This window comes from Macrotis lagotis, chromosome X (assembly GCF_037893015.1).
Source record: "Macrotis lagotis isolate mMagLag1 chromosome X, bilby.v1.9.chrom.fasta, whole genome shotgun sequence".
NCBI lineage: Eukaryota > Metazoa > Chordata > Mammalia > Peramelemorphia > Peramelidae > Macrotis > Macrotis lagotis.
The window spans coordinates 269331359-269354409 of record NC_133666.1 but is presented as its reverse complement, the minus strand read 5'-3'; the positions used below and the strand labels follow the sequence as shown (position 1 = coordinate 269354409).

Genomic DNA, 23051 nt, shown 5'->3' with positions numbered 1-23051 from the left:
AAATATCAAGGTCAATATCAGTATGATTAAAAAGTCAGAGAGAGAGATTCTGAGTCCTGCTCATTCTTCCCACTCTCAATATTGGTCACAGTTGATCATAAAAACACAATACCTCACATTTTACTCTCCTTACCTGTGTTTGCAAGAAGGTGACTGTGCTGACCAGGTTCATTAATATCATATGAGATTGTAATAGGAAACACCTGGGGTCCTAGACTAGCTGGAGGTGAGGATACCATGAACATAAAAGAGTCTTCTGCATCCCAGACTTGAATTTCACTGTTTGCATGCTTATACAGTATCAGACCTTCATTAACCTGTTGAGAATTCAAGAAAAATCAGTCATTTACTTTAAAGATCTGATAGGAACAAGAAAGATAATCAAACTAAATGAAAGGATTCACTTGAATGTTATTTACCATAATCTTCCTTTATATTCTGATTTTTGCAAAATCTCCTATGTTGGAAGGGACTTCAGGGGTGTTTTGGTCCAGCTCATATCTGAACAAGAATCCCTTCAACATTCCTGACAAGTCATCCTGCTTTTGCTAGAGACTGTATTTATGCTTTGAACCACTCAGTTCAATTCCACTCAGTCAATCCAACAAGGTTTTGTTAAATACTTACTATATGATAAGCACTGTGTTAAGCGCTGACATGCAAAGACAATGATAAAAAAGGCCCTGGAAGGAAATTCTATTTTATTGGAGGACCTCACAGGCAATCAATCAATTGATACACATTTAGTAAGCACCTGCTGGGTGCCATGTCCTGTGTGCTAAGAAATAGACATAAATAAAATCATGCAGAATGGTTGTCTAACAAGCCTTTATAACAATAAATGCTGCCATGCTGTATCTCAAAGACAATTTGATAAAGTACAATGTTTTGAAAAGACAGCCACATCATACATAATCCATATCTATCATTTGGGTAAGAAATACAATCAAAATGCCACAGTGGAAAGCATATTGATTTTGTAGTGAGAGGACCCAAGTTAAAATCCAAGCTCTTCTGTTAATTATCTCTATGACCTCAAGTAAGTTATCTTACTTCTTTTGCCATCAGTTCCCCATCTTCAAAATAAGGCAGTTGGATCAGATGAGCCCTAAAATCCTTTCTAGTTTTTAAAATTCTCTGATCTCAGAGCTGAGTAGTATTGAATAAAGAAAGTTACTAGGGGTCTAAGTCTGGATTGCAATATTTCCTCTTAGTCATAATTTTAATCTCCTAGAATTAAGAGAGTAGGGTGTTTTAACTCTGATCTAGAATTTTGTGCTAAATCTATAAAATTTAGGAGTTGGACTAGATGTCTTTTGACATCCCTTTTGGTTCTAGGGATAAAATCCAATGCTCCTATTTATTCTAGAGCTTCTGATTAGTAATGCATATAAAAAGCAAGATGGCACAGTGGAGTCAGGAAGACTCATATTAATGAGTTCAAATCCAGTCTCACATACTTCCTAGCTGTGTGGGCAAGTCACTTAAACTGATTGCCTAAGTTTCCATATCTGTAAAATGAGCTGGAGAAAGAAATGGCAAACCACTCCAGTATCTTTGCCAAGAAAACCCCAAGTGGAATCACAGAGAGTTGGAGACAAATGAACAATAACAACAGAAAACAAAAAAGTTAACTGAACTCCCATATGGGTATTTGTAAAGATTTTTTACAGTGACTAACACAAAAGTTGTATGAGAAAAGGTGTGTTCCAACTAGAGTACAAAGCTGTGGAATACATGAATTCAAATTACAGCCCTTATGCAGCCCTGTTACCAAGCAGTAAGCTGTTTCTCTAAGGATGCATCAGTACTAACTCGAAATAATAAGGATCTCTCTCATGTTATTCAAAGCTTGCAACTAATAAAGAACTCCAGGAGGATAGCTTGAGAGCAAAGCAAGGATGCCAAGGTGAGAAGAGAACTAGTTTGATTCCATGAAAAAGGAAATCTCCAATAAAAATGTCTGGGGCACTACATTTTCACAGGAAACAAGTTTATTAGTAGTAAATGGAATTTTTATAAAAAAAAATCTAGGAAACTAGGTGACTGTGTATATGGGCCATAAGGAGGGAGGAAGACCCAGCATCTAGAGTTGTGAGGATCTCTAGTAGTAACACAGACCAACATATATTCTAAAGAGATTCTAAAGAATAATTTAGAATTATGCCCAAAGGACCTATAAAACTAGGCACAATCTTTGATCTATCAATAGCACTACTAAGTTCGTATTCCTATGAGATCACAAAAAAAGCAGCTCTTTTTTTTTTGGTGGGAAAGAATCGGAAGCCAGGAAGTGGGTGATGAGAAGGGAGAAAATTCCAGATATGAGTGAAAATACCTGGAAGGGGGAAATTAAGCATCTTGTTTGAGGAAGAGTAAGGAATCTAGTGCCACTAGAACACACAATCTAGAGGAAGAGAGTAAGTCATAAGTAGACTGTAAAGTAGGAAGGGGCCAAGAAGAGGATTTTTATATTTGCTTCTGTAGGTAATATGAAACCATTGGAGTTGACTGGAGTGTTGTGTGTGTGTGGGGGGGGTGATGGTGGTAGTCTGTTTCTCTTTAGAAGGAAGTCCCTTAAACTTGCAAATGTGGCTATCCAATTCCTATAGGGATTGTAATTTTAGATAATAAAGTAAGCCTGGCTTTCTCATGGCAAAAGGGGATATAGTTTGCTGCAAGGGAAAGGAGTTATTTTGGATATCAGTTGGTCTTTGATAGTTATGTCAATGGAGGCAAAGAGCTATTATTAATGTAATATATCATAACCACTCCTTGTAAAATGTATATAAAGACTTTTTATTTTCTATATTAGAGATTCTTGAAATTATTTTGTATATCATAGACCTCTTTTATAAGTCTAAAATCTATGGACCACTTCTTAGAATAATTTTTTTTTTTTACAATTTAGCATGAATGGAAATGGATTTTCAATTAAAAGTTAGGGAAAATAAAGATGTAATTTTTTTCCCACCCAAGTTCACAGACTCTAAAATTTATCACAAGGTCCCCATGAATAAATTTAGTTAGAATGTTAACTTATTTATATGGTGTGAACTTATAAGAGAATGTATGTTTCATAAGAGCCATTTTATAATAAAAAAGTGGTCAAAGGACAAACATGGTCTGTTTTCTTTTTTTTAAATTATTTTATTTATTTAAGGCAATCAGGTTAAGTGACTTGCCCAAAGTCACACAGCTAGGCAATTATTAAGTGTCTGAGGTCACATTTGAACTCAGGCTCTCCTTACTCCAGGGCCAGTGCATTATCTATTTTTCTTAGGGTTTTTTTTTTGCAAGGCAAATGGGGTTAAGTGGCTTGCCCAAGGCCACACAGCTAGGTAATTATTAAGTGTCTGAGACTGGATTTGAACCCAGGTACTCCTGACTCCAGGGCTGGTGCTTTATCTACTTCACCACCTAGCTGCCCCAACTAATACAAATTAAAACAACTGCAGTTTCACCTCACACTTTACAGGTTGGTAAAAATGATAATATAAAATTAGAATTCAGGAGAAAGACTAAGGATTCATTTGTACAGAAGTGATCATTTAACCCCATGGGACCAAATAAAATCTTCAATGAAAAAGAGCATAGAGTGAAAAAAACAAGAGGCTCCAGGCTTAAAGTTGGGGGATATATCCTAATGGTTGGAAAGTAGATGATGAACTACTAAAGGATACTGAAGAAAGGTAAAAAAAAAAAAACAAAAAACAGGAGAGAACACTGATATGCAGGCCAAGGGAAAGGAGAATATTTGGAGAACTTACTAGCTCTGTGGACTGAGCAAGTTAGTTAACCTTTTTGAGTCTCAGTTTCTTCATCTGTAAAATGAAGAAATTGAACTAGATGAATTCTAAGGTTCTTTCCAGCACTAAATCTAGGATCCTGTGATCCATCCTGCTCCTGTGGAACTAGAAAGACAGAAGGCAAAGCCCCAATGATTTCAAACAGCCAACTCACTTGCAGATGTCCATCTGCTCATGCAGGGCTTAGTTTCAGCATACAGCCTATAACTCACAAGTTATGAATTTTAAAGGACTATACTTGTTGAAAGGAGAATAAACTGAAATAGGGCTCAGCCATTACTGTATTTCATCTGCTAATAAGTACTTTCAAAATAACAGTTAAAGTCAATGGATCTTTTTCTCAATTCCAACTCATACAATTAAAACACAAAGAATTTAATGATCTCATTACACTCTTTATTAACCCCCAGCTAAACTGATTACTCTCCAAATTTATGCTATTTACTAATAACTACTTCTTCATTACTATACCCAAGTTTTGAAAAGCTATAGACTTTTTTCTATAAGCTAAAATAATTCTTCAATTTTAATTTGCAATGGAAAATAAATGCTGCATTTTTTCCAATGTAGTGTTGTAAAATAGCACATTAACAGAAGAAAAGAATGGATATATGAATAATAATTATAATGAAATTTCTACTTTATGGGAAAGAAAAAGAACCTGCAATCATCAACCACAAAACCAGAACATTTCATTTTTAACAGCTTGAAACAATCTAAATGAGTACAGCAATTAAAGTGTGTGTGGGGGGGATCAATTAATGTAATCCTGTACATGGAAGTGATTAGGGATGCTACAAATTGAAACCTTTTTAGACTCATTCATTATTTCTAGTTAATAAGAGATTTCCCTTTTAAAAAGCTTGAATTTCATTTTTGCAGTCTGATCGTTTTACTCATATTCTTTGTGTATGAATGATCTCATTCTTTGGGATACTTATTTTTAGCACAAATTTTTAAGATTTTTTTCATTTGTGCATGTTACATAATTATAATTATTTACAATGATATGGTAATTTGAGAAATTGGAAATTGATGCATTTTTAAGTTAAAAAACTACTTATAATTAACATATTTGTTTACTTCATAATATTAATTCAATAAGCATTATTAAGTGGCTCCTTAATATGTGCCAGTCAACGTACTAGGGACTGGGGATAAAAGATAAAAAAACAATAATTAAATAGTAGTACTCAAGGAACTTTTGGGGAGTTTTATTAAAAAGCAATCATAAATAATCTCCTTTATTGATTTATAAGGATTAAGGGTAGTTGGCAAATTCTTGGAGAAGAAATCTACTGGGAAATCCCAAATTACAGTAAAAAAAAAGTAAACCTGGATTATAGAAAAAGAGAGGAAGAAGTCTATGAAATGATATATGAAGAAAGCAGAACCAAGAAAATCATATACCCTATAATTGAAAGAGCAACAATAAAACATCTGAAACTAATTACTGGGAAATTGTAATATACAAGTTTAAACACAGAGAAAAGACAGGAGAAGGTCCTCCTCTCAGATTCCCCTACTTCTCTGGATGTCCATGGGTGTGGAACATTGAATGTAATAAAAAAAAAACTTTGGGGGGTTGGTGTTACAAACTATTTTTTCCTTTCTTAAAAATTCTTTATTATAAGGGATGGCCCTCTATAGAAAGGATGGCTCCTCTGCAAGGGAAAAAGGGAAGAATAAAATGGTAAATAAAGGTGATATAAAATATCAGTAGATATAAAAATTTATAAAAGAAACATGAGGGAATAAAGTTAAGTCCATACAAAGTCTGTATGAGGGAATAAGTTAAGTCCCTACAAGGTCCAGTCATAGTTCACTGTGGCTGGAGAGGAATTTACAAAGATTGAATCAGTAATGAAACCAAAGCCAGGAAGTCAGTGTGGAGACTGGGCATACATATGAAAAGGGGGAACATTAGGTAACATTTCGAAGGTTTCTTCCATGTTTTTTACATTGTTCCAAATGATGTTTTTCTATAGTAGTAGCATGCTAATTGAATACTATTCATGACCTTTAGCTTTGGATCATACCATCCCTTCCCCTTAGAACAATTCCACATTGTTCAAGGTTATGACTAAATGGAATAAACCTTGGTGGAAGGCTTCTACCAACTCCAGGGCTTGAAAGTTGAACATGGGTTCCCAGATCCTTTCCTTAGGCCTATAAATCTGCCTATGTTAGGTACATACATTTTTTAAAAAATGAACTCTTGGGGTAGCTAGGTGGTGCAGTGGATAGAGCACAGGCCCTGTAGTCAGGAGGACCTGAGTTCAAATCTGAAATTACTTAGCTGTGTGACCTTGGGTAAGTCACTTAATCCCATTGCCTAGCAAAAAATCCTCCCCCCATGAACTCTAAAATAACTCTCTCATTTTCATCCCTACCCTATCCCTTGAGAAGACAAGCAATATGATATTGTTTATACATGTAAAGTCATGCAAAATATATTTCCATATTGGCCATCAAACCACATTGTTTTCATAGGATTCTATGGTGGGTAAGGCATAGAGCACCTAAGTAGTCTAATTTAAGTACTCTGGGTACTGAGTGAAAGGCCAGGGAAAGGTGAGCCTTAGCATCCCTGCCAAATGGTAGCAGAATAAGTATCAGGGACAAGGAATGTTAATTTCCTATAGTGATGGCTTTCAAGACTATAATATATTGTCATGCAGATCTCTAGCTTTACTCTTTCAGACAGCATTGAAATTGTGGTGGGAACCCAAGAGGGTCAGATGAATCCCTTATTCCAGTTCCTCTTTTAGAAATTTCTGGCCTGACTGATAAGTAAATCCAGTCAGCTGGAATAGGTGACCCAAGGACACAGTTAATCATGTAATAGCACATAAGGGGATAATGTCTCTCTGCTCAGTGGTGCTAAAAGTGTAGTCTAGCCCAGCAGTGTCAAACTCAAAGAGAAATAAGGGTCACAAATCCATACATAAGGATTCCTGTGGGGCATATATTACCTTAATTTTAAAATGTAATTTATGTTTTAAAATTTTTTTGAGGCAGTTAGGTGGTTCAGTGGTAGAGTATTGGACCTGGAGTCAGGAAGACCTGAATTCAAATATAGCTTCAGATACATACTAGGTGACCTTGGGCAAATCACTTAAACCTGTTTGCCTTAACCTAGTAGAGAAGGCAAACTGCTTTAGGATTTTTACTAAGAAAACTTCATAAGTAGTTACAGAGTTGAACACAACTGAACTACAACAAATTGTATTTTTATTTATTTTCTTAAATATTTCTCAATTTAATTTTAACCTAGTTCTGGGATGCAATTGGAATATCATAAGCCACATGTGGCCAAAACCACGTGTGTGATACCTCTGGTCTTGGATTTGGCTCAGTTACCCACTGGAATCCTATTGAAATGAGTTTTCTTATCCAACCAAATCTAAGCGAACACATACCTTGTTACATGAACAATGGGTTCCCAAGGTGTTTTTTCCTTCCCCTTCAATAAATGTATCAACTTCCCTCTCCTGAGTTTACACCTGGGTATATAAGGTCATGTGACCGGGTGACAAATATGACTATTGTATGCAGTGCTTTAAGTGATGCTAGAAAAAAAATAAAAGCCTGAACTTAGGTTTAATATGATTATTGTGTAATGGTTGTATCATCCAACATCACCTACTGGATATACAGCTACTTTAGGAAGTGTAGAAGGAAGCAGACTCTAGTTGGGTTGAATACTTTTCTATATTCCCTGATTTAATGCAAAGAAGTTTGGTCTCCTGGGTCATCAACTGGAACCAAAGAAAGCATCCAGGAATTATTTCAACTATCACTCAGCACTTATGGAGGTCTAAGGGACTGAAGGTAGTCTAATCTGTAAGTTCAGGTTTGAGGTTGGGTTCAAGCAGGGTACTCTTGAGCCACTGGACAAGGATTTTTTACTTTATCTAAACAAAGCAAGAATATATAGCAAGCAGGGGGTGACTAGGTGGTGCAGTGGATAGAACACCAGTCCTGGAGTCAGGAGTACCTGAGTTCAAATCCGGCCTCAGACACTTAATAATTACCTAGCTGTGTGGCCTTGGGCAAGCTACTTAACCCCATTTGCCTTGCAAAAACCTAAAAAAAAAAAAAAGAATCAGAAACAAATACAATGTTGGATGGGCTATGGGAACTGATCAAGTCTGGGATTATATGGGAAAAGGGCATTCTTCTGACTAGTCTCTGGTTGTCTGGTTAGCAGATCTGATCTGGTACCTTCTGATCTGTACAGACATACACTGAGCTACTTGTAGACAGGTTGCGCAAATGCTGGAGGGTCCACTATACCTTTGAACTGTTTTAAAGGCAGGACTACACACACACACACACACACACACACACACCACACACACACTGCTGGACAGCATCCGTGAGGTTGGTGTCTACTTCATCACAGACATGGTTAAACCTTTGAAAATTTGATCCACCACGATAAGGGAATCCTATGCCAAGTCCTGTCTTAGGATCCAGAAAGAGCTGTTATAATCTTCTGTGGTACAGATTGTGACATTTTGTTGTTGTTTATTTTAATGTAATTTTGTGATTTTACTGATAGAAGCAATACCTCTATCAATGCAGGCTACAATGTAGCCTTAGAGAATGGTCTAAGATCACTCAGAGATTAAATATAACTTGTCCATTATCTCAAAACTACTATGTAACAGATGCTGCACTTGAATTAAAGTCTTCCTGACTCTGAGATTAACTTTCTTTCCACTGTACCATGTTGTTGTTCAGTTATTTAATCATATCCAACTCTTTATGATTTTATGTGGATCATGCTATCTGTGGGATTATCTAGGTAAAGATACTGAAGTGGTTTGCCATTTCCTTCTCCAGTAGATTAAGGCAAACAGAGGTTAAGAGACTTGTCCAGGGTCACAGAGCTAATAGGTATCTAAGGCCAGATTTAAACTCAGCCCCAGTGCTATATCTACAGAGCAAACTTACTGTTACTACTGCCTGTGGATAAAGGGTGACTGCAGACTGAAGTTGGAATACGAGTGTCATAAATCTTTAGCAATTTTAGGAAAAACCCTCCACATTGTCCAATAAGGATCTGTTTCCCACTGAATAGCAGCTGACTCAATGGGCAGTACTGCTTTGCCAGATGAAATAAAAGCTACATTGCTTTGAGCTATAGGGAATGACCATTACAGGATACCATGAATAATTTGCATAGGGGAAGAAGATATCCTTCCTTTCTGGGAAAAGGTTCCTGGGAGCAATGTACTGCCGATAGGAACGGCAGCTAACCCCAATAACTCTAGACATTCTAGTGTTCATACAAGTCTGCAAATGTTCCCCACAGTGCAACTGGTGCTGTAGTAGTCTGCTCTGACTGTGGCCACAGTATCACTCGAGGACTTGGGGAGCTCTGTTGTTGTCAGAGGTGAAGGAAAAAGTTTATCTGGACTGTGGGTGTATATGTCTATATGAGTGGGGATGGAAAACAAAGTTATCAATCACTGGCAAGGTGAGTCCTAAGCTCTGAGGGCCCATGTAAGCCAAGGATAAAGGAGAATTAACAAGGAAGAGCCCTCCTGGAGAGAGAGCATGGATCAAATCCTAATAACAAAGGAAAAAAACAGAGGTTATACAGGGTCAAGCCAGATTTCACTAGAATACCAAATGCAAAGGGTAACAGGGCTGAGGGGAATGTGTTTGTGCCAGAAGTTCCCAATCCAGAGAGTTACCATGGAGACTGTTGAGGCCAATACATTTCCAAAGGGAATAAGCATTAGGTTTAGAGATATGATGGCCAGTCCCCACAACTTTCCTGCTCTAGATAGGTTTCTTTTGTGGATCGCCATGCTAGCCATGCTCACACTTCATTTCTCTTCATTAGCATTGTTTTAAGGCACAACTTTAACTGGCATTATTTTCTGATTTTGGCTTCAGAAAGGTGGAGTTTTAGTGTAGAAAGGATGCTAAATTTGAGTCAGAGGTACTGGGTTCAATTTCAGCTCTAAGTATTTATGAGGTAGATGACCTTGACCACATCACCACCCCTCTTTGGGTCTCAGTTTCCTCATCTGCTAACTGTCCCCTTTAGCTCTAATAAAGGCTCTTAATAATAATAATAATAATAAAAGGGAATCTCTTACATATCTAAGAATGAAGACCACCAGAATGGAAATTAGGAGACATGAGCTCTAGTCCTAATTCTGTGCAACTAATTCACAAGTAACCTTGGACAAGTTGCTTTATTATTTGGGAATCCTATTTTTTTCATGTATAAAATTAGACTAGATAAGACAAACTTACAGCTCCAATACCAGAACTCTATGTCTAGACTATAACCTAATTCAAATACATATATTTCCAGGGAACAAGAAATCTTTTGGTAGGGTTGAGTGGATCCATCTACTTCCTGTATGTGTTGTAGTCAAGTAATTCTGTCTCATCAAGCTTCAAGATGTAGAATCCAAGTCTGCTGACGAATGGTTAAACATAATTGTTAGGTCACTTAGCAAGTCAGTTATCTACTTGTAAAATGAACTATATGACTTCTGAAAGTCCTACTGGTTCCATTATACAAACTCTTTTCTATAATTATGAGGCAAATGCTTGATGGGCTTATTATAGTTTTAGCTATAATAAACAATGAAATTGTTAACTAGAGGAAAAAATCAACACTTAGCACTGCTGAATCTTAACTCCTTTCATAATTACATTGAACATCACCCCCAGTTAGCAACTTATTGCCTATCAATTCTTTCCTGGGCAATATTTTTGTTTCTTCAGCGAGGGAGGTTGGGCAGGTGATAGGCGTTAAGTAGATATTTTTTGATTAAGTTAAAATGTTCCGGGAACCTTCAGCACCCCTCCACCACCACTAAAGAACTGACTCACCATATCTTTCATTGTTAAATGTTATCCGGTTAACACAGGGTGCCTGTAGCAAACATTGTAAAAGGGAGGACTTTAAAAGGGATAAAGTTGAAAGTGGGTGGCAACTACAGCATTATTTGACACAGGCCACGAAACCACAGACATCAGGAAAAGATTAGCATTTCCATCTGCTGGTAAAAAGGAGACAAGGGAACAAAAGAGGTGAATGGGAAGGGAGGGAAAAGGAAGAGACTAATTACCCATCAGACTACAACATACACAGGAAGTAGATGGGTCCACTCAACCCTACCAAAATAATTAAAAGAAATACAATTTATTGAGAAAATACATTCCCATTCTGAAACACAGAAGCTATATTATATATATTTTATATATGTGTGTGTATGAATATAAAACTATAATATGTTAATATTAAACTCAATTATCTTCTCTGTTAACACATTTTGTGTTTTATATCTCTTGATATTCTTTGTGCTTTATCTACAAAAAATTCTTTTCTCCTATCACTTTAAAATTTTAAGGACTTTCTCAAGCAAATATTTTTATAATTTTCCTCAAATGTCATCTGCACTGTTAGCCATTTCTATTATCTAGTCCTGTTATTTAACACCTTACTCTTAGGGCTAAAATTTAAGTGCTGAAAGGGTATAAAACTTAAACAATGTCAGAGTTGGAAGGCCATCACAACCCTCTACTTCCTACTATTTTACTGAAAACTGTCCTCTGAGAGACTACAAGTACATGACTTCTTCATTTCTAAATCCCTGATCTATGGCTTTGCACATTGTTGAATATACCCCCATCCCCTGGTTACTCTGTATTTCTATGGCTTCGAGGACCTTGTTTTCTCTTTTTCCCCCCTTCCACCTACATGTATGTGACTTTCTTTTCAGTTTCTTTTGCTGGACCATCATCCATGTCTTACCCTCTACTCCACTAGGCATAGATATCCCCCAAGATTTAGTCCTGGTCCCACTTCCTTTCTTTCTATACTCTCTCTCTCTCTCCCCCTTGGTGCTTTCATCTTCTCCCCCTGGACTTATCTCCTTTATGCAGACAACTCTCAAATTTATAACCAGCTCTAATCTCTCACCATCTATTTCATCTAGAAGAGAGGATTAAAGGAGGGGGAGGATAGGAAAAGCTATGAAAAATGAAAGGGAAAAGAGAGAGAGAAGGAAAGAAAAAAAGGGGAAAGAGGTTAGGAGGGGGAAAAAGGAGAGGAGAAAAGGGAAAAGAGAAAGTTTAGGAGAAGATGAAAAGGAGAGATGGAAAGAAAGAAAGTGAAACAGACTCCGAAGAAAGAGAGAGAAAGGGAAAAGGCAAAAAGAGGTGCCAAAAAGTGTATGGGGGTGGGGGAAGAGACAAGAATGTAAGGAGGTAAATGATAAAGTTGTAGAAGAAAGTATGGAAAAGAATTTTAAAATAGGCATGAACTTATTAACGGAGAATTAATAAAATTAAAAGAGCTGTGAATGTGAAGATAGGAGAAAAAAATGCATTGCTAATACCTGTTTCTTTACACCAGCTACCAAGTGTCACTCGTGGCTATCAAAGCAAAGGAGCTGTGTTGTGTGTATTGTGTGTGTATGTGTGTATGTTTGTGCACATGTGTGTAGGAGCAAGCTTGGTGCTTGGCAAATGCATATTGATTGGAGAAGATCGGGGAGGGGTGGTGATGCAGAAGCTAGCACACTGGAGTCGTGAAACCCTGGCACATCAGATGATTGTAACTTGGAATGTCTGTCCAATGGGACTTGCCAACAGTCAAAACATTTTCAGGTCCACAAATCACAAGGTAATGAAAGAAGGAATAAGTACTTTCTGTAGTTGGTGGCTAATTCATACCTCATCCTACCTCTTGCTTCCTAGTTGAACTTTGAGGAGTTTCAGTGATAATGATATTTGTCCTTCATCCTCAAAGAAGACCATGACATCAGGGGGGTGATGCTATGACAAGAAAATGAATTGGACTTGAGTGAGGGGATGCTGTGCTAATTTAACAGCCTCATTTTCTCCTCCAGAGCCATCTGGGTCTAGTGGCCAGATATGAATCAGGACATGGTCAAATGACTTTCAAGTGCCTGAGGCTGGATTTGAACTCTAAGCCTGGCACTTTATTCACTGCACCACCTAGCTATCCCCTTTGAGGGACTTCAGTACACAAAGTAGGGCAAGCAGGAAAGGAGAAAGAGGGCTGGGAATGATAAGGAATATGAGAATACTTAAAGCACACAGACACATTAATCTACCAGGGTTGATCCCCTCCCCCACGCCTGTCTCTTTTCTCATTTGGAGAAAGAAAAAGAAGATAAATTGCCAGACTATTACTGGAACAAGAAGAAAAACAAAATGAGAATCACAGGAATGGGCGGAGGATCCTTAAAAATTAACCAGTTTGCTTCTTCCACTGCCTCAGTTCTTTCTACACTTCAGGCTTAGTAAAAGTGACTGCTTAATCAAGTCTTTCCTATACTACATTCTTTCAGCCTGTATTCAATAATTATGTATCATGACAGGTTCAATTCATATCTCTTAACTACTTTCCCCTTGCTATCAAAACACCATTCATAAATCACTTAATTAAAAAATGGCCTCCAGTGTTTGCTGTTCCTCCTACACAATCCTTTCCTTTCCTCTTTGTGTGAGCTCTCCTTCAGGTCTGGGAATGGATTCCCTCCTCATTTTCCTTTCTTAGAATCTCATTTCCTACAAGTACCATCTTCTATATGAAGTCTTTCTTCATCTTTTCATATGCCAGCATCTTTCCCTCAACATTTGCCTCATGCATTTTGTATATATATGTATACGTATATATACAAATATATATATACACATATATATATGTATATATATACACACACAAGTTTATAATCTCCTCCAATTGAATGTCAGCACCTTGGGAGACAAGAATTATTTCCTTTTTGACTGCATTCCCAGCACCTACCAAGGTACTTGATACATGGTAGGTGCTTCAAAAATAACTGTAGACTGAATGACCATCACAAAATCTCATCATCAGGACCTTGTCAAGTAATTATTTTTGGCATATTTCTTATGAGGCAATACAAAAAATAGGTCATTACATTTCCATTCACCCCAATAAAATACTGACTCAACAATTAGGTTGTACTTGATACAAAATGTGCTTGAAACACCTTGTGTTAAGTAGAAACTAATGGCTGAATAATTTGCCTTTGACAGCATAGTAGGTGAGTGACAAGAACATGAGATAACAACAGCAGCATAGTGCCCACTATGTGGCACTTAATGCTTTGCTAATACCTCATTGGATCCTCACAAACACTCTAGGAGGCAGGTGCTATTATTATTCCATTTTACACATGAAATTGAGGTAAACAGAGCTTAAGTGACATCCAAGGTCATACAGCAAGGAAATGTCTGAGGTCAAATTTTGAACTCAGGCCTAGCACTCTATTGCCACCAGTAACAAATTCCCTCAATGTCAGTCTTCTAGCTCCCATTTGACCCCATGGCCATTTGAAGAAGATACATGTGCACCCAGAGCAGTCCTGTTTCTTATTAAAAAATTATCCCAAAGAAGTCTTCCTGAAAAAAAGGTAAACCTTCTCCCTAGCACCCACAACATCTGTACCACACAAATTTATATATGATTATAATGCTATTCTGTACCCTACTTCCCTCAAGTAAACCATTTCCCATTTATCCTGTATATGATTTGTCTCACTCATTAGCCTGTGAGTTTCTTAAGGGCAGAAATTGTCTCTTATACATTTCTGTATCCCCAGTATTTAGCACAGTATCTGGCCAACAGTAGAGGCTTAATATTAATATTAATAATTCTAATATTTCATACATATCAGTTTTTTCTATCAGATACAAATAAGTGGAAGACTATGTACTTCAAAATTGCAAATGTTAGCTTAGAAAAGAGAAGACTTACTGGTGACAGGATAGTGTCTTAAAGCAGGTGTGTCCAACATCAATGTGGCATGCCTCATTGGGTAACCAGAAAATGAAGGATCAAGTGAGTGTATGTGCCAGTGTTGAAACATCACAGGCCAATTTAACTTTTAACTAAAATGGCTTGATTTTTTTCACATAACTAACATTCACAGGTCACAAGCTGTTTTTTATTATATTGCTTTGTTTTAGTTTTTTACAAAAGAAATGCATATAGGAATAAAGATCTTTCTTTTAAAATGGTATATGACATAATTGCAACAACTTTTTGTATGTAACATTGTTACTTGTCAGAGAACTATAAGAATAGATTTCAAAATTTTGGAAAATACTGCATTTTAATATATTTGCTACTGCATTTTGAGTTGGCATCAACATGTTGCCTGCAAACTTGCAGATAGAATGTAAGGAGTTTCAAACAGATATGCAACTTAAAGAAAAATTTATTCAGGTACCTTTATTGGACTTTTATAAATTGTACCTGCCTAGAAAAAAATCTGGCATTTCACAATGACCTATTCATGATGTCTCTTTTGGGGAGTGTGTATATTTGCAAGTAACATTTTCCCCCATATGAAGCATACAAAAAGGGAAAATACAACAAATATTTCAGATGAACAACTAGAAAATATCCTTTTGTTTTTTAAGGTTTTTGCAAGGTAAATGGGGTTAAGTGGTTTGCCCAAGGCCACACAGCTAGGTTAATTATTAAGTGTCTGAGACCGGATTTGAACCCAGGTACTCCTGACTTCAAGGCTGGTGCTTTTATCCACCTACACCACCTAGCTCTCCTAGAAAATATTCTTTGCAAAGCAACAATCTCTATCAAACCAGATATAAATAAATGCACTGGTATTGAAAAAGCAGGTTCTGTGTTCACATTGAAAAGACATGTTCTTATTGTTAAAAAGGTTTTTTTTATTATTATGCTCATTATTTTTATTATTATACTTATTACATTTTATACTTTATTACATTATTACATATTATTACTATAATTATTGGTATTATGGGTATTAGTCATATGGTAATATTGTAATAGTCATAAATAAATATTAAATTCTATATATGACCTTTGACAAGTTTTTGTTGGGCGATGTGGTTCTTTTAAAAGAGCTAAAGTTTGGACACCCATGTCTTAAAGGATCTGAAGGGCTTTCCTGTGTAAGAGATAAATTAGGCTTGTTCTGCTTTGTCCTGGAGCAGAACTAGGAAACAGAAGTTTCAGAAGGGTAGATTTTTAGATTTAAACCTATTAGGTTTCCTATTAGGTAGGAAAAGCTACCTAATAATTACAGCTATTCAAAAGCAGAATGAATTGACTCAGGAGACAAAAGGTGTCCTTCAACACTACAGGGGTCTTTTAGCAAAGGCTGGGATGATTATTTTTCAGGTATATGAAAGAAGGAATTCCTGTCTGAATTGTCTTGTCCATCCTCAATTTGGATTCTTGATAATAAGAATGATAATTCAAATTTCTATAGTACTTTACAATTTAGGAAGTGTTTTTCTCCTGGAAAGTTCCTAACATTTTGAAAAATCCAAAAAGTTGACCATCAGGAGAAGTATTTAACCAATGGCTATCAGGGAAATTATATCCTTCCCATGCGAGAGTAGGAATAAATGAATTCACCTGCTTACTACCAGTGACTAAAGTCTCTAAAATTTTCTGTGCCTCATTTTTCCTCAACTATAAAATGAGGAGTTTAGAGAAGAAGGCCTCTAAGGTCCCTTATTATTATTATTATTTTTTTGCAAGGCAATGGGCTTAAGTGGCTTGCCCAAGGCTACATAGCTAGGTAATTATTAAGTGTTTGAGGCCAGATTTGAACTCAGGTACTCCTGATTCCAGGACCAGTGCTCTATCCACTGCACCACCTAGCCGCCCCTTCTAAGGTCCCTTCTGACAATAAATTTAAAATCTAAAGATGCTATAAATCTAAGATGCCTTTCAACTCTTGAGTATTTATGCCTCTTGTATTGAGGCAGGTAGTGGTTCAGTTAGAAGAGCACTGGTCCTAGAGTCAAGAAAACCTGAGTTCAAATATAGCTTTTAGACCCTTCCAGACTAAGTCACTTAATTGACCTTTGTCTGCCCCCACCCCCCAGCTATAAAATGATTATAGTAAGAATCAGATGAGATAATATTTGTGAGTATTTTGCACACCTTAAAGCCTTGTATATAAATAATAAATATTTATATATTTGAACTCCACCCTCACCTCGGCAAGACAGAGTGAAATGGCAAGCATAGTAGATGTGGAATAAATTCTTGCTGATTAGATTAAGGCTCAGTACCTTCTGAAGTCTTTAAGAAGCCTAGAGGGCTACTTACTAGCTGTGTGACCCCTGGGCAAGTCCTTTTTGCCTCAGTTTTCTTATCTGTAAATTGAACTGGAGAAGGAAATGGAAAAAAGAAAACCTCAAATTGGGCCATGAAGTCAGACACAACAGATAAATTGAGCAACAAAGGGGCACATTTCCATTACTCACCTCTGCCTTACACAATCCTAGAACTGGCAAGACTTTCTAGAAGAATCTGAATATATGTGACTTGGGTCTCTTAACAGTAGGCATCAATAATACATTTCAGTCATTATTATTCTTATTACTGTCATGGGGGAATATCTTCTCACAGGTTACTGCACTTCACCTAGGTCTCTTAGATTCTTATAGAGTGGTGGAGTGAGGAGTGCATTGAACTTGGGACTTCTTGACTGATTACACAGTTCCCTCACTTAACCCCTATGAGACTTATATCTTTCATCTGAAAAATGGTGATGACCTTACTTGCACAATCTCCCTCACAGAGTTGTTTGATGTAAGAATTGAATGGGATATGAAGGGGAAAGAGCTTTGCAAATTGTAAGGTGCTCCATAAATGATGTTTATTTTTATTATATTTGAAGCACTGACTAGAGTGAAGCCAAACCAACCAAGGCTGTGATTCCATCCAGAGTAGCTGCTACCACATTAATCTCATCACAAAATGTGGTCTGTATTTCAAAACTCATTTCTCTTTGGGAATGCAGAACTGATACTTCCTCATCTCAGTCTCATACGTGGTGACCCTGCCAGCCATATGACCTGCTCCCTAAATACACTGCCAATAAAGATAATGCGTAAGTCAAAGACAAATTGAATTCTGTCACATCAGTCTGAGAAGGGCTGCTGCTCCAATGTCTCAAAGGTGGGCATGTGGTGAAGTTCTGTTATTTCCATTCAACTTCATGTTCACTCAAATAGTATTTGATTTACATCTTTCCCTCTACTGTTTTTCAATGAACAATTTCAGAATTGAAAAGAAAAAGAAAATATATTTTCTCCTTAAAATTCAGTGTAGCTATCTTTTTAATCACAATTATCATTCATATTTATATAACTCTAAGGTTTCTAAAGTGCTTTTCTCACAAAACCCACAGAATGGGCAGCCCAAGCATTATTAACCATGTTTTACAGTCATTTCAGTCTGTCTGACTCTTCATGATCATTTGGGGCTTTCTTGGCAAAGATGATAGAATGGATTGCCATTTTCTACTCCAGTTCATTCTACAAATGAAGAAACTGAAAGAAATAGGGTTAACTGACTTGCCCAGGGTCACATAGCTAATAAGTGTCTGAAGCCAGATTTGTACTCAAGAAGAATCTTCCAGAATCCAGGCCTGGCACTCTATCCACTGTGCCACCTAGCAGCCCTACATATGAAGAAACTGAAGTATACAGAAATAACAAGATATCCATAGTTAGGACCTGTCAAGAGTCAGGATTCAAAATTGGGCCTTATAATTCTTAATCCAGAGGTTCTTCTATAAGACCACAATGCTTTACATGCCACAAGGATTTATCCTTCAGAAGATCTGGGTATACAAAAATGCTCAACAATAACATCATATGTACGTATAACCTAAATAAGTATAACCATAGGTTCCCAATATGACTAGAAAAATCAACCAAATCTTTTTATCCCCATTTTAAAACATTCCTCTTAGAATCAACAGAATCTTAGAACTAGAAAGGACCTCAGAAACCATTCAGTAGTCCAATCTCTACTTTTATCCTGGTGCAATGGGTAGAGTACTGGACCTTTATGCAGAAAGATCTAAGTTCAAATTAAACCTCAAACAATTTGTGATCCTAGACAAGTCACTTAATCTCTATCTTTCTTAATTTCCTCATCAGTAAAATAGGAATAATAACATCTACTTTCCAGAGTTGTGAGAATGAAGTGAGACAATAATTGGAATGTGCTTTTTAGTCCTTAGAGTCATATAAATTCTAGCTACTGTAATAATTATTCATTGTTCTTAAAAATTATATTAATTATAACAAATCATTTAAAATTATAATTGTTATAGCAACTAGAATGATGATGATGATGAAGATGAAGAAAAAATATGGCTCAGGGAAGTAAAGAGATTTCTTCAAAGGGAATTTGTTTAAATTAGGTAATAAACCTGACAGCGAACTGTACTTCAACCATGATACATGCTCTCCCACATACTATGCTCAACCCTTCATATTTTTAATAAAACAAGTGTCAAACCACCCACCTTTCTACTGCAGTGGAAGACACTGAAAAGGGATCCCACACTCTGTTTCACCTTTTGGTGTCACATGAGGTTCCCTGGAGGTTTTCTGGTTTTAAGATAATCATCATTATAGTTGGGAAAGAAGTTATATCTACTCAGTTCTAAAAGTACAGAAAGGAGGAAGAGGATGAGAGATGAAAGCTGAGTCCTCTAGGCAGAGCCTCACTCACCCAGCTTCCATCAGAGCAAGGTTCCGGAAGAATTTGAGTACTTACCGCATGTTGTGTAAATGAAGAAACATCCTGTGTGTCATTGCCAGAGTCCAGTCTAATAAGCTTCCCAAGTTTGGGGGAACTTAGAACTGTGAAAATGACTGTTCGGTTTCCCACACTGTCCCCATCATTGGTCACAGCTTTCAGGACATGAGATGTGATGGGCTTTGTGGAGCCTAAGAGACAAAACAAGATAAAAAAGTAGAATTGGTAAGTCCTGGACAAAACAAAGTTCCCTCTAAAAGGCTCATACTGGATGACCTCATTCATTCTCTTATCTTTCCTGTGGCTCAGGAGCAAGCAAAGTATTCTCTTGCCTCTCTTGGGAAGGCATCTCTATTCCAGTATTTCTAGAAGCTGTGATTTCATCAGTATAGGAATATTCTCCATCAATACAGATCACTACCCTTCCCTACCTTACTTAATAAATGGTATTCATGACCAAAACAAAACAAAAAAATTCATCACTGTGGTCAAACTCTAAGTCAAGAGAGTGATGAGACTCCTAAATATATCTTTAGACCCCTTCTAGTTTGGTAGAGCCTGGTAGAGTGTGGGCTCTGCTGGCACAGCCTTCAAGAACCCAAGATCATGAGAAATCAGAGGTAGACTTTGTTTTGTGTTGTTAATACCTATGATGTTCCAAACACTGTGCTTAATGTTTTAGTAATATTATCTTATTTGATTTTCATAACAATCCTAGAAGGTAGCTGCCATCCTGATTCTCATTTGTAGCTGAAGAAACTGAGGCAAACAGGGTTAAGTGACTTGTGTGAGGTCACACAGTTAAGTTTCTGAGGCCAGATTTGAACTTAGGTCTTCCTAAATTCAGACCCAGGGCTCTATCCACCTGTACCACCTAGCTAATTCCTAAATGTATTTCAAATGAAATCTAGGATGGCCAGGCTGTAAGGGGAATTCATATCTTTCAAAAGACAGCCCAAGATTTTAGCCACTTTCTCCTTTTAGAGGAGTAATTCCTTTTGTGAGAGTTGTATACAAAGCAGGTGATCTTCAAAACACTTGTTGACTAATCTTAACACCATAAACAAAACTTTTTCTGTTTTTGTTTTTGCAAGGCAATGGGGTTAAGTGGCTTGCCCAAGGCCACACAGCTAGGTAATTATTAGGTGTCTAAGGCTGGATTTGAACCCAGGTACTCTTGACTCCAAGGCTCTATCCACTGCACCACCTAGCCACATCAACAAAACTTTTAAATGACAGACCCTGTTGACCAATTTCATTAAATTCACTTTAATTCAAGGGAGCAGGTGTTTTTCGCTGTGTAGGGATGGCCAAACTTACTGCTTAAATCTAATCACAAATCTAAGAATCTAAAACAGGACAGTGGCTATTATGCTATAGGCAACTAGACTTACTGCTTAAATTATTAAAAATTTTTTTTAATTTAGTTGATTTTTTCCAATTTCAGGCAAAGATAGTTTTCAATATTCCTCCTTTTGCAAGCTTTTGAGTTCCACATTTTTCTCCCATTCTCCCTTCCTTCCCCATGGCAGTGAACAATATGATATAAGTTGTATATGAACAATTGTACAAATGTGTTTAACAAATTTCCATATTAGTCAAGTAAAAGAAAAGTAAGAACTAGGGGGGTAGTGCAGCTAGGTGGCAAAGTAAATAGCACTAGCACTGGAGTCAAGAGGACAAAGTTCAAATCTGATCTCAGACACTTAATAATTACCTAGCTGTGTGATCTTGGGCAAGTCACTTAACTCCACTGTCTTGCAAAAACAAACAAAATTTTTAAAAAAACTAAAGGGGGAAAAACAATGAGAGAAAAACATAAAAGAAGTTTTAAAAAGTAAACCTAATATGTTTTGTTCTATATTCAAACTCCATAGCTTTTCTCTGGATGTGGATGGTATTTCCCAAAACAAGTCTCTCTCTCTCAGAGTTGTCTTTGATCACTGAACTATTGAGAAGAGTTAAGTCAATCATAGTTGATCCATCAACTGTTAATGTGTACAGTGTTCTCTTGGTTCTGCTCCTTCATTCACTATCAGTGCATGCAAGTCTTTCCAGCCTTTTCTGAAGTCAGGCCACTCATGTTTTGTTTTTGTTTTTTAATTTAAGGCAATGGGATTAAGTGACTTGCCCAAAGTCACACAGCTAGGCAATCATTAAATGTCCGAGGCTACATTTGTACTCAGGTCCTCCTGACTTTTATCTATTGCACCACCTAGCTGTCCCAATTCATATCTTACAGAACAATAGTTATATTTCATAATTTGTTCATCCATTTCCCAACTGATGGGCATCCCCTCAATTTCCAATTCCTTGTCACTACAAAAAGGGTTGCTATAAATATTTTTCTACATATGGGTCTTTTTCTCTTTTTTAATGATCTCTTTGGGATACAGACCTAGTTTATTGTTTAAATTTAACCAGAAATTTAAGAACCTATTATGTTACAGGCCAGACGGGGACTTCCAAACACTTGAAAGTATTTTTTCTCAGCCCTTCATTTAAAAATGTCTTTGTGAGACAGGGAATTAAATCCTGGGGATAGAGCTGGGAATGAAGGCTGGGAACACCACAGGCTTAGAAATACCCTGGCTCTAAGCTCATTAAAACCTTTACACATCACTTTCCTATTGAAATCTGCCTACTAGCTTCCCTTGTTTTTGTATGACTTAAACCCTTGAAACCACTGCCATCTTCAGGCCTTCAGAATAGATGGGGACAGGAATTAGAAGAGGGTGCCTGAAGAAGAAGGTAGGAGGAAGGGTCCAATCAGGTGACTCTCTTCCCCTAGCCAAGTTCCATAAAGTCAAACCCAGGTTTGGATTCTATACTTCCCAGACATCAGCTGACATCATTATTTCAGCCCCTGATTGATCAGGCTGAGGGCCACCAATAGAATCACCCAACTCACTTCTCTTTCTTCCCTTTTGTCTCTTTATCACACTAATTGTGATCACAATCATCAAGTCAATTGATCTGGAGGGCAGGGAAGGCAGCAGCTGTTGCCAATAACCTTGATAAAGGCCACTGCCTCTCCTCAGGCCCCACCCCCTTGAGCACTGGGCTTGGAGTCAGAAAGGTAGGAGTTTGAATCCCACATAAATAACTTGACTCTTACTAGCTGTGTGACCTTGGGCAAGTCACTTAAGTGATTGCCTGGCATCCAGGGCCATCTCCAATTGTCCTGATTCATATCTGGCCACTGGATCCAGATGACTCTGGAGGAGAAAGTGAGGCTGGTGACTTACTCAAATCCAATTCATGTACTTGTCATGTCATCACTTCCCTGATATTGTGGTCTTCCTTGAAACCAAAGGATAAACATTAGAAAAGCAGAATTCCCCAGGTTTCTTAGCCAGGGTTTCTGAACCCTCCCCAAGCTAAAGAGCTGACACAGGCATATGGCATGTTTCACTAAGCTATACCCTCTGGGAATTATTTCATTTTAAGTGAACATTTATTGAATACTCTATCACTTTATTTATCAAGCTAAAGAAACTGCTTTTAACTCTTTTAAAAAAATTACTGATTTAAAAATAAAACTTTGTAAAACTCTCTTCTTAAATTGAACCCTTCCCTTAAAATAAAAAAAAAAAACCTTTTCTCTTGTTTTTATCTTAAAAGAAATATTTCTACCTGTTTCT

The 23051-nt window shown here is 37.0% G+C and overlaps 1 protein-coding gene across 1 annotated transcript in view; it reads right to left on the bottom strand.

Moving 5' to 3' along the window:
- The window catches only part of LOC141499025 (chondroitin sulfate proteoglycan 4-like), an 86274-nt gene that overhangs the window by 7500 nt on the left and 55723 nt on the right, over window positions 1-23051 (bottom strand). Inside the window, 2 exon segments of the mRNA XM_074201995.1 lie at window positions 134-317; window positions 19426-19598. Coding sequence (XP_074058096.1) covers window positions 134-317; window positions 19426-19598 — 357 coding nt within the window.